This window comes from Meleagris gallopavo, chromosome 3 (assembly GCF_000146605.3).
Source record: "Meleagris gallopavo isolate NT-WF06-2002-E0010 breed Aviagen turkey brand Nicholas breeding stock chromosome 3, Turkey_5.1, whole genome shotgun sequence".
Classification (NCBI taxonomy): Eukaryota; Metazoa; Chordata; class Aves; order Galliformes; family Phasianidae; genus Meleagris; species Meleagris gallopavo.
The window spans coordinates 55,471,926-55,483,268 of record NC_015013.2 but is presented as its reverse complement, the minus strand read 5'-3'; the positions used below and the strand labels follow the sequence as shown (position 1 = coordinate 55,483,268).

Below are 11,343 nucleotides of genomic sequence, written 5' to 3'. Positions count from 1 at the left end.
CGGTGCTGGAAAGGTCGCGGTGTCAGCGGGCGGGGGGAAGCGGGCGTGGTGCCGCGCGGCGCTTCGGGTGCCTCCTGTGGGCCGTGGAGCGGAGGCTGCAGCCCGGGGATTTCGCTTTCCTGAAGTAGTCTTATAGCGCGATTTTATTTTTCCTAGGTGATTTTTCTTCATGGACTGGGAGATACCGGGTGTGTATGTCGATGTGTTAGTGCCTGCCTGTAGCTGTGAAGGGTTCCGGGCGTAAGGTTGCGTGCCTTAGATATGGGAGCCGCTGAAAGTTGCTTAAAGTTTGTACTTTGCTGCATCCGCTCAGCTTACTGCACGCTTGTCAGAATCTGAAGAAAGCGTGCAACACAGGGGATTATTCTAGAGAGTCAGCGTACATGTTTATGCAATGTGATTTTTGCTGTTTGTCAAATTAGTCTTTATACGTGGCTAAAAGAAAAAAAGTCTTCAATTTTTAAAATCTAACTAGGTCTTCTCAGTCATCTTTTTCCTTTAGATCCTTCTTTGGTCTTTTGTGCTTTATTACTAACACTCTGCAGGTAAGATCACCCACTCTTTGTTAGTAAACTATATAAAAGTACTGGTAGGAAGCAGGTTGCCATCTCCAGCCTGGATTTCAAATGCTTGTGCACTCTGTGAGTTTGAAACCTCGTTCACTTCATGCGTTATGCATTAACTTTTTAAGATGATACTAAAAACAGATATAGTGTTATGGCTGGTCTGCTGTTGATTGAGTAAGTTCAGCTATGTCACTGAGTTTGTTACAGGTGTTTTCTCCTTAGAAATGTCTCTCTGTTACCCAGTGTGCTGGTGAGTTAGGGATGCTGAATAACGAGAGAAGTCAGGAAATCCAGTGACTATTGAATGTTTGCTAAAGCAAAGTGCAGGCACAGCCAACAGTTCTGCACAGATTTGGCTTTGGGTCCAAAGCTGTGTACAAGTCTAGCTCAGCCCCAGCATGAATCTCACTGATCTCTTAATTTAAATAATGATTCCAGTTATCTGGTTTGTAGGAAACTTGATGGCTCATATCCTGGGCAAATTTTGGGTTCTGTGCATTCATACAGCATATGCTTAAGATTTGAAAAACTGCCTGATTCTGAGAGCATGCAGGCTAACCGAAGTCAGCATGCTGGTTTGATTGGGTTGGCTCTACATGGTCCGTGCTTAGGTGTTGGTTTTCTCCTCTCCCACATCAAGAGGTGCAGTCAAAAATGAGAAGGCTGCCTGTGGAAAAAAGCTGCCTTAACTCTGCAGGAGCAGCACAGTGAGCTGTGGGCCAGTGCTGAGTCTGGAAGCAGTACACGTTCATATGTTGCAGTACTGAAGCAGTTAAACCCAGCCAGGTAAAGAGCAGGCTTTAAAAACAGAGCCAAAGTAGTATTTCTGCAGCTGTGACACAATTGTGATAGTCTAGATAAAGGTGTCCCTGGCTGTATATATACGCAACAAATATGCAGTAGCAGGATAAACCTTTTAAATTAGGAATGTATTCATAGCATATTGGACTATCTGTACAATTCTTTTATAAATATTGACCTTATTCAGCATTTTTTTAATGTGTGCTGTGTAGTTTCAGCAAGATAAACATAGGAGCTAAGCTAGTACATAACATACAATGTTTTTTTTGTTAACAGGCATGGATGGTCAGAAGCACTTGCTGGTATCAAAAGCCCCCATGTAAAATACATTTGCCCACACGCGTAAGTTTGTAACTTTTCTTGTTTCATCTTTTCTGTAAATACTAACGTACTTGTGCAGATGATGAAGTCACACAGAATTTGGAATGGTTATAACTTTTAACTAAAAAGACATACAAAACAATTTTGATTCTATTAAATATTTTGTTGCTTTTTTTTTTTTTGGACAAAATTGCATTCATTTTTGCTTTTGTTTCTCATTCAGGCTGAAAAGAAATTGAAAACCTCTAGATATAAAGTTAGATTGTTTTGACTTTATGCTTTCACTGGATTGAGGTCTCTCCTCACCCCCCGTCACACATTAAAAGCCATTCTTAACAAGGAGTAATTTTTTGTTTTATTGACCATTAAATAAACTTTGCATTATACACATGCACGTCTTAAACCTGTGTGTGTATAGTAGTTGCATTTTCTGTGTTACGTATAGTGCATTTCAGAGGTTCACAGGATATCTTCTTATATCTTTTGCAAATAATGCATTTGGGGCTCTCTTTGCAATTTGAGAACTGAAGTACTGAGCAGGGTGAGGAATCAGTAAATAATCCTAGATGTATCTTACTGCTTTTAGTTTACTTTAACACAAAATTCAGATTTTCTTTTGCTCTAACATCAGTAAGTAAGCAAGCTGTTCTCTTTGATTGTCCTTTGTCTCCTTTCAATCTTCCCTGCAGACTTTGTTCCTCTGTTTCAGTTGATTAAAACAGCAGCCACATTTGATTCGTCATGCAGTCAAGAGAAGTTATCTGAGAAGATGCCATAGAGCAGCAGCATGAGGGTGGGAATGAGTCTTTGAATGGAGTCAGGCATTGCTTAAGCAGCTTCTGCTGCTGAGGGGAATAGGTGTGGCTAGGCTCTGCCATTATGCTGCATTTTGCTGATTGTTAGGTTTGTTGATGCTGTGTATGTTGCCTTCATCCACTGAGCCTGTCTGTGGAACTGTGATATACAAGTCTTATTTAGAAATAGCTGCATGGAATATATATGTATATGTATATATACACACTTGTATTTTACATGTGTGGGTGTATATATAAAACAGCCCATTAATGTTTTGCTTACTCTCCAATCAAAGGTCAGCCCTGAATGATAAATGTGTTTGGAGGGACCGATTTCAAGGGAGATTAGTTGAAGACACACTGCAGGGTAGCTAGTGTTAATTATGGCTTGGAAGAAAAAGAGAGATGTAATTCAATGACATAACTGCATCTGCGTAATTAAATTTCAGTATGTACCTTACATCAATGTTGTTCATTCCCATTCTTAGGCCATTTATGCCGGTTACTTTAAACATGAACATGGCTATGCCATCATGGTGAGTATTTATTAAGCTGCAAACTGTTTGATTCAAAAGATATCTAGAGGTCTGAGCTCCTTATTCTTAATTAAAAATCCTGAACATCCTGAATGGCTTCTTTTAATTGGGTGGAAGTATTAAAAGCTTTTTGCTTCAGTTTCCTTCTATGAAAGGGCTCTCAAAGTATACTGCAGTTTTCTGTGTATCTGTGGTAATGGTTAATCTTCAGTTCTAATCTGCATGTATTAAACTACATGAAAAAATAATTTCATCTTATATCTATAATCTATAATCTGTGTAGTGTATGGATTTGTAGTCAGTAGTAGCTGAGGTTTGAATATAAATACCATTGCTACCAAGTGAGCAATATTTAGTGCATCAGTAGAATTAGGATGTCTAGCAACTGTTCTTTAGAACATCCATTCTGAATAGAAAGCAGGAAAAATATGGTAGTTTCAGCATTCTTAAGCCAGCCGTCATGATTTTTTCTGTTCTTCAAGTAACTTGAGTTTGTTTCTTCAAAAAGTATTTTAATTTTGTATGCGTGGCTGTTAAATTTAAGTCCCTGCTGATGTTTTTGGAGCAAGTATCAAAACTGTGCTGTTTAATCTGCAATAAATGACAGAAGAAAGCAAAGCTCTCAAAAACTTTGTTGCCTCAAGCATTTTAGGCAACGTTTTAGCAAACTAGCAAACATTTTAGGTCAAGCATTTTATTGTTCATGGTTTCTTGGAAATTGTGGGTAATTGGTATGAAATATGTCAGCTAGCAAGCATTCTAGTTTGGAAAGTATCTCAGTTTTGTGCTTTAAAGTAGTGGAATGGATGCTCTAATGAGTAATGCTCTTGTTGATATTTTTGTAAGGTTTGATATCATTGGACTTTCTCCAGATTCACAGGAAGATGAAGTTGGGATCAAGAAGGCAGCAGAGAATGGTATGTTTAGGAATACTTTTTCAGTCTTGAAAGTACTTCCATGTATTGTTAGGAGCTAGTGATTAGTCTGGAAGAGCCTATTAGATTAAAGAAGACAAAATTATTAGGAAAGGTAATATGTATGCACTGTATTATTGCTGATCTAAATTTAGCTACTGTTTGGTTGGTTGGTTGTTTTTTTTGTTTTTTTTTTTCAAGCTTCACGACTAAGTAGGCAGTTCATCAGTGAAAACACTTTATACACTTCAAACCTTCAAAGATGAAATGGACAGGGAAACTTGTATGCTTATTTTTGTTCTTCCCTGGATAGCATGGCAAGTTAGAGCTATATGGGCATTCGTTTGTCACGCTGGATAGTTAGAACGTGACACCATTTTCCATGCAGTAGAAGACTTGCACATTTTCCTGGTTGGAAGTTATATAGTGGCACTGGAATTTTTGATTGCATCCTAGATTTTTGATACTTTTGTTATTGTATAGCAGACAAGATTTTTCTCTCATGAGCTTTATGTTGACATCAGGGAGGTGGTCCCTCTCCTCTCCTAGACTTTCTACAGAACAGAGTGCATTTTAATTACGGCTTTTGTGTTGCAGTTAAAGCACTGATAGATCAAGAAGTAAAAAATGGAATTCCTTCCAATCGAATTATTCTGGGAGGCTTTTCTCAGGTAAGGTATGGTTGGAAAGAACCATCCTTTTCTTGGGGAACAGCTTAGCTTTCTTAATGTGGGAAATCCAAACTTGAATGGGTGTTTGTTGCTTCTGACTTTTTGAGGTGTCAGTTACTCATTGCCTGAATAATCAAAGTTTTTTAGTTTGTGTAAATAATTAATTTTCACTAACAAATGAACTTGTGGAAAAAAGTTACTAAAATTAATTGCCTATTTGAAGTTGTTAGTCATATATGTACCTTCTGTAGTGTTGTCTGAAAATCTTTTTTCTTTAACATCTTGCTAGCATTTTAATCTACCTTTAATGTGATAGATATTTCATGCTCTGGATTTGTTAGGGAAATATATTTCCATCATTTGTACTTCTAAAATATCTTAATTGACCAATATCCTATGGACCTATTAGGTCCGTATCAACTCTGTAGTCTGTGTTGAAGTGAATTACAATATTAAAGTTGAGATGATACTGTCATGAGTGATACTGCATTATTTCTAGCCTGGGTTTCAGTTGTCAGTTGTGGTACATTTTCTGTTTTACTTGTGAATTGATCACATGAAGTTGAAGGGGAAAAAAATGCACAATAAGTGCATATAAGAGTACTGCTTTTAGTATTGATTCTAAGGAAGAATAAATTGGAATAGAAAAAGTTGTTTTAAGGAGAAACCAAAGATCCTGAAACAAACCTTAAAAGTAACATTACCTTCACCATTCTAATACCAGTCTGTTTATTTTTAGGGTGGTGCTTTATCATTGTATACAGCTCTTACAACACATCAGAAGTTAGCAGGTGTTGTAGCCCTCAGCTGTTGGCTTCCTCTACGTTCCTCTTTTGTACAGGTATTTATCTATTCTTTCTGAAGCAGTTTTGCACTGGCAGAATGAGTATACTTGAAGATGGTATCTTGTGCAGGACTTAGTAATTATCATTATTCCTGAGTATTAGCTGCAGCTGGATAACTCAGCAATTCTCAGAGTAGGGCACTGGGGGTTTAAATTCTAGCAAGAAGGGGAATTGAAGAAGTACTCGGCAGTTACCTCTGCTTAACATGACATTCATATGAAATCATATGTTTTAAGAACTGTTCTGAAATCAGTGCCAATTTTATTTTGCAGTACTTCTTGTTCATTGTTTTTTATTCCCCCTTCAGAATTCACTTTGTCACACCGTAGGGAGTAGTGTCCTGGGGTTATTTTCTCCCAGAGATGTTAAAGTTACCCTGCTTACTTTCTCCTCCTTCTCTTCTCACTCCTGACAGGGTGCTGTTGGTGTCAACAAGGAGATTCCTGTTCTTCAGTGCCATGGGGACTGTGACCCACTCGTTCCTTTAATGTTTGGTTCTCTTACTGTTGAGAAGCTAAAGAGTATGATAAATCCAGCCAATATAACCTTCAGAACTTACTCTGGCATGATGCATAGTTCATGTATTGAGGTAATTTTCTTAATATAAATGTTTTAGCTAAGTATGGCTTTATTTTTTCCTCAAAACAATTCTAGGGCTTTTAAATTTTATCTTCTTCAATTAAAAGCACATAATGCTGCTGACTTATTTTACTGAATAACTATAATATTGAATGCCTGTCTGAAAAAACATCCAAGGGAAGAGTTTATATGACCAGTGGGAAATTCCTCAGAGGACTGTATTTTTGGGAGTGGGCTGGCTGAGCTATAAAACAATCTTATTTTTATTTTTTTCCTAATCTGTATTAATCACATTAATAATTACTGAATTAGAAGGCAGATTGAATTCTCACAGCACCAGTGCAACTTGATATTTTGAGGAGAATTTTGCATGGTTTTGAACAGAGACATCAGAAAAATGTGGAAGGAGGGTTGATATTAGGGAAATGGCAGCCACAAAACGTGTTTATGGCTCTGGATCAGCAAACAATTGAGCTGATTTAATAATGGCTTGCAACTGCCAGAAAAAGGTGGACTTGTTCCTTCTGCTCATGACCTTTTGGTGCTCTCCTCCAATACCAGGTCTGGAGCTGATCAGAGACTTTGAACTATTTGGATTTGCAAAAATAGTAAAGATTGCTGGCTTAAGTTTTGCTGCTTTAGTGAGTTGAAGCATCTGAATGTACACAAAGTAAATGATAGGAGTTAGAAGAGGTGACAAGGAACAGGTCTTCCACTTGTCTGTAGCAGTAACTTTCTTAATTTGGATTGCTGCACCTCTTGAAGAAAGTTTTTGGGATATTTATGCAGTTTTATTACATTTAGGCAGTAAAAACATGGAGTTGTCATGCAAATGTGTAAATATGTGCTCTTTTTTACAACACTTAGTACCATGTGATCTATTTTTTTCATAATTTATAATTTTGAGGCCATAACTTCATGTATTTTCTACACTTGCTTATATTTCTATTATCACATAGTTCTATTGCGTATTCTGATGAAGGAGCTGTTGTAGTTAAAAAAAAACTTCTAAAAAATAAATTATTTTTTAATGTGGATTGGTTTTGCAGTCTAATTCACTTAATTGCTTCTCTGAACTGAAGGAAGGAAGTTCACGAAGGTAAAGCATTTTGGCTAGGAGAGCTGTTGGCTTTTCATGCCACTGCTAACTTGCAGAGTTTCAAGTATGGGTGAAACTACAGCTTTAGCTACCTTCAAATCCAATCCAGCTACCTTCAAATCCAATCCAGCCTCAGCCTGGTGCTGTTCAGTTCGCATGATTAATATGTAATAGAGAAAGTCAGAGAAGGTGACCTTTGTTCTCTTTTGTATTTTAAACATTTGTGAGTAAAGATACATTTCGTGCCTTGAAGAGTTAACAGCACTGACTTGCTACGTGCAAAGTGATTAAAACATGTCAAATAACTAATGAAATGTTCAATATTTTTAGCTGAGCTGCCCACAATAACTGAAATTTTGAAACATTATTTAGTGAATGTATATTAGCAAGGAATTTAACTAATACATACCTTTATCTTTGAGCAGGAGATGATGGATATAAAACAGTTCATAGACAAACATCTACCTCCCGTAGACTGAAATGACACGTGGGAAGCCTACATAAACACCAGCATCAACTGTGGTAGAGTTAGTCTTTTCACATGCCTGATAAGAAAGCATTACTTCTGTACCTGCAGTGTTACTACTGTGTTGCAAATTTATACTTAGGACAAGGAGTAAATTGTACACGTATGTGAGAAATGATAATCTTTGTAGTATTGATCATCCTCTGATGGAATTGAAAAATGATGCAGCTAGGTAACAGTGATAGAATGTAACCTGAATGTAACTATTTTAAAACTTTTGCAGAATTTTAAACTATTTGTACAATCAAAGACTGAACTTATGTAAGCAACATAAATGTGACCACTTTGGTATACTTGAGACATGATTTGTTCTTAGTACTCATTGAAAATAAATTAAAACATTTTGTGTATGTAATGGATGTATAAAGTGCACAACATGTAACAAAGTGAGCATATGATTGTAGAATAAATGTTACTGAGGACAAAGCTTTAAATGTTAAGCATTAATTGTTGCTCCAAATAGGAAGGGCTTTTCTTCTAGAATGACTATTATAGTCAATAGAAATATTTCCTGTATTTAAAACACCTCAGTTTTAAATGTTTTTATACAGGTAGATACTGTGGAAATTATGAAGGCACTCATTCCTCATTAGACCATCATTTGTTGCTGTGCTGCTGCCATTTGGTTTGGATTACTATAAATTTATGCCAAATGCTGACTCGAACAGAATTCTGAAGTGCATAGGAATAATTTGAGTTTTGTTTAAAATTCTGATTTTCATATTGAATATTCATCTTACACTTCAAAATTGTAGCCTTCATTTATATAGAAATGTTGATGATGTTTTTTACATGAGCTATTCCAGCATATAGTTCTGACTTTACTGCCTGCTTTGGAGTAACTAAATGAAAACAGTGCAGCTGTATAGTTTTTAGTTTTGTGTATTGTTGAATCTCATCCATAACACATTCTTACCATCTACTACTTTCTTTACTTTATACTGACACTTGAGATTTGTCTGGAAAAGAACACAACTTTATTTTCAATTGTGTGATTTTGCATTTCCCTGGATTGCTGTAGCCTAAAAATATGGTGACCTACTAGTGGGGGAAAAAGTCTTCAAGATACAAGGTATCTCCTCTTTCAGAAGCTTACAATTCTAGAGTGCTATGGATTACAGAAATCAATGCAATAGCTTTTTTTTTTTTTTCTTTAATAATTTACTTTCTGAGGTAGATGTTGTTTAGAGTTTATAGGCCATTGCCATGTGAGGAATATTTAAAAAAGACACCATGGTTTTTACAACGTAATATGCTGCATAACGATGTTCTATACTAAAATATGTTTGCAAGCAAAGAATGTTCCTGTCTTGAATGCATCTGTGATGATCTGTTTTGTCAGCATTGCAATTCAAACTGACATAAAAGATACTTACTCCTCAGCTAGATTAATCAGTGATCCTCTTACAGTACATTTGGATTTATATCAGAAGCGTTGCCAGTACAAATATATATACATTAGGAACTGCAATTTTTAATACAGTTGCTGCCAGAAACCTGACACGTTCACTTTGATTTCTCAGATTTTAGTACTTTTCTTCATATGTATCGCACTTCATTTTTAGGAAGCCAATTTACTTTTCTAATTCTGTTTCTCTGGATTACTAAATATCTTTTAATATGTAAAATTTAAGAAATGATTTATTTTCATGGTGTTGGAACAATTCTAGAAATTCTGTCTGTGGCTGAGGAGAGTATCAAGTTTGAAGTTTGATTAGTCTTTTTACTTGGTCACCGTGTTCTATATATTTGCCAATTTGTCTTTCAGCTAATTTCTTTCACAGAAGGAGCCATAATGTTATTGCAGTTGTGCCAATGTTCTGTTGAGAAAATAGTATTTTCTAGCTTGGAGTCATTCCCAAATTGCATTAGCTAATATTGCAGTCCTGCTAAATTGCGAATGTGGTAACAAAGCTGTATATTGCCCCTACTTTTTAGAAGGCTATTCATTCCTCTATGTCTAAATTATGCCCTGAATATTGGCGTGTTTCCAAAGTTCTATATGAGCTTCTGATTTTTTTCCTGTACTGTTTTCTTGTCCTGTTTGTAAGTTGTTCAATAACACTGTTCTGCTCTTGTTCATCTTCTAACTGACTGTCTACTTGTTTGACATTTTTTTCTTCTGTTGGAATAATTTAAAAAAATACTTTTAAGATGCTAAAGTGAGATCACTTCTAGCTTTATTCTATCTTAACACTTTTATCTTAGGCAATGTGTTCGTAGTTTGCAGTCAGTTTCTAGTACTTCTGCATTTTCAGCTGTCAGCTTCAACTGTTTTCTCCATGATGCTTTCAAATGTTCTTCTATAAATGCTTTATATTGTAATTGCATTCAAATACCTGGCTATCATAACAAGATTTCTTGTTATACTGTTGTTTTGCTGCTTACTTAAATCACAAAGAGCTGTGTTACCAAAGTGTATGTAAGTAAATGTCATGACTTATTTGAATTTCTGTCTTCTAAGAAGAGTCCTTCCTCATGTTTGTGTTGCAGGGGAAGATGTGTATGTTGTAGTTAGAAGTTCCTAAATAATTCAGAAATTAGAGAAAACTTCGTGGATGTATTTGAAGCCGTCTCTTCCCATAATACACTGTCCTGAGTTACTGATTTGACTTTGCTAACTTCCCAGCTACTTGGAAGGCTGTGTGTGATCTTGTAGCTGAACTTAATCACTGCCTGATGTGATTTGATGCTAGGACTGTTGTCATAACTGGTGTGTATAATGTAGCTTGGCCCAGTGTGTTCATTTCTACAGTTTCTATTAAAATGGAGATGTTGGGCTGTCAGTGTTCTACATATGAAGATCCCATTCTCAGAAGCTACAATTTAAAACTGGCCAAGAATTAATTTTATTTTTGCAGCATTAAACTTCTCCCAGAGGGTATGATGTCTGTCAAACCTGTTAAAATATTTGATATGAAAGTGTCAATTTTTTTCCTGGGGGTTTCTAACTCCCCACCACATTTCAAGTTCAACTGGTACTTACATTCAGCTGCAGTTTTGTGCAGTCAGAAGTCTGACTTCTTGTTAGAATATGCTGCTCATTTTTTAAATAAGTGCATCAAGTTATGTATTATAAGCCAAGTCTCTTAGCCAGTCTTGAAGTAAAACTGTGGTGAGGGCTGTGCTCTTGTTTCTTATTCCTGCCTTGTATGATTACAACACAGTAGATTGATAAAAAGTACTGTATACTGTAGCTGATACTAGAATTGTTAATTAAAACATGTTCTCTCTGATGGGGTACGCTGAACTTCATTAAAGTTATTAGGATGCATCTTTCATGTAGGGATGCTATTTATGTTAACAGATGTGACTAAGAACAATCTTGAAGATGTTAATGAAGCCATATCGTAGAATCACAGAATGGCCTGGGTTGAAAAGGACCTCAAAAGTCATGTTTCAGCCCACCTGCCATGGGCGGGGTCACCAGCCACCAGACCAGGCTGCCCAGAGCCACATCCAGCCTGGCCTTGAATGCCTCCAAGGATGGGGCATCCACAGCCTCCTTGGGCAATTGCAGTGCGTCACTGCGTATCTTAAGTTTTTGTGAAGAAATACTGAATAGTTGCTCTTTATGTTATCAAGTATAAGCCATTTATATTTAATATAAAGATTTAAGATGTAATTTAGTTTGCTCATCTATGACAAGGAATCTTAACTTGGAAAATTACTTCTTTAGTAGGGAAAATGT

The 11,343-nt window shown here is 36.3% G+C and overlaps 1 protein-coding gene across 2 annotated transcripts; it reads left to right on the top strand.

Moving 5' to 3' along the window:
- Nucleotides 1-88: 88 nt before the first annotated feature.
- LYPLA1 (lysophospholipase 1) lies at nt 89-10,888 on the top strand. 2 transcript variants are annotated; one of them, XM_010708932.3, is made up of 8 exons: nt 89-188; nt 1,644-1,709; nt 2,971-3,018; nt 3,865-3,935; nt 4,530-4,603; nt 5,343-5,444; nt 5,864-6,037; nt 7,552-10,888. In XM_010708932.3, exons 3-8 carry the CDS (start codon nt 2,978-2,980, stop codon nt 7,603-7,605), a joined length of 516 nt encoding a protein of 171 aa, XP_010707234.1. In that variant the 5' UTR covers nt 89-188; nt 1,644-1,709; nt 2,971-2,977; the 3' UTR covers nt 7,606-10,888. The 2 variants fall into 2 exon arrangements, with proteins under 2 accessions (XP_010707234.1, XP_010707235.1); XM_010708933.3 differs by lacking the exon at nt 89-188 and adding an exon at nt 581-1,352.
- The last annotated feature ends 455 nt before the right edge of the window (nt 10,889-11,343 follow it).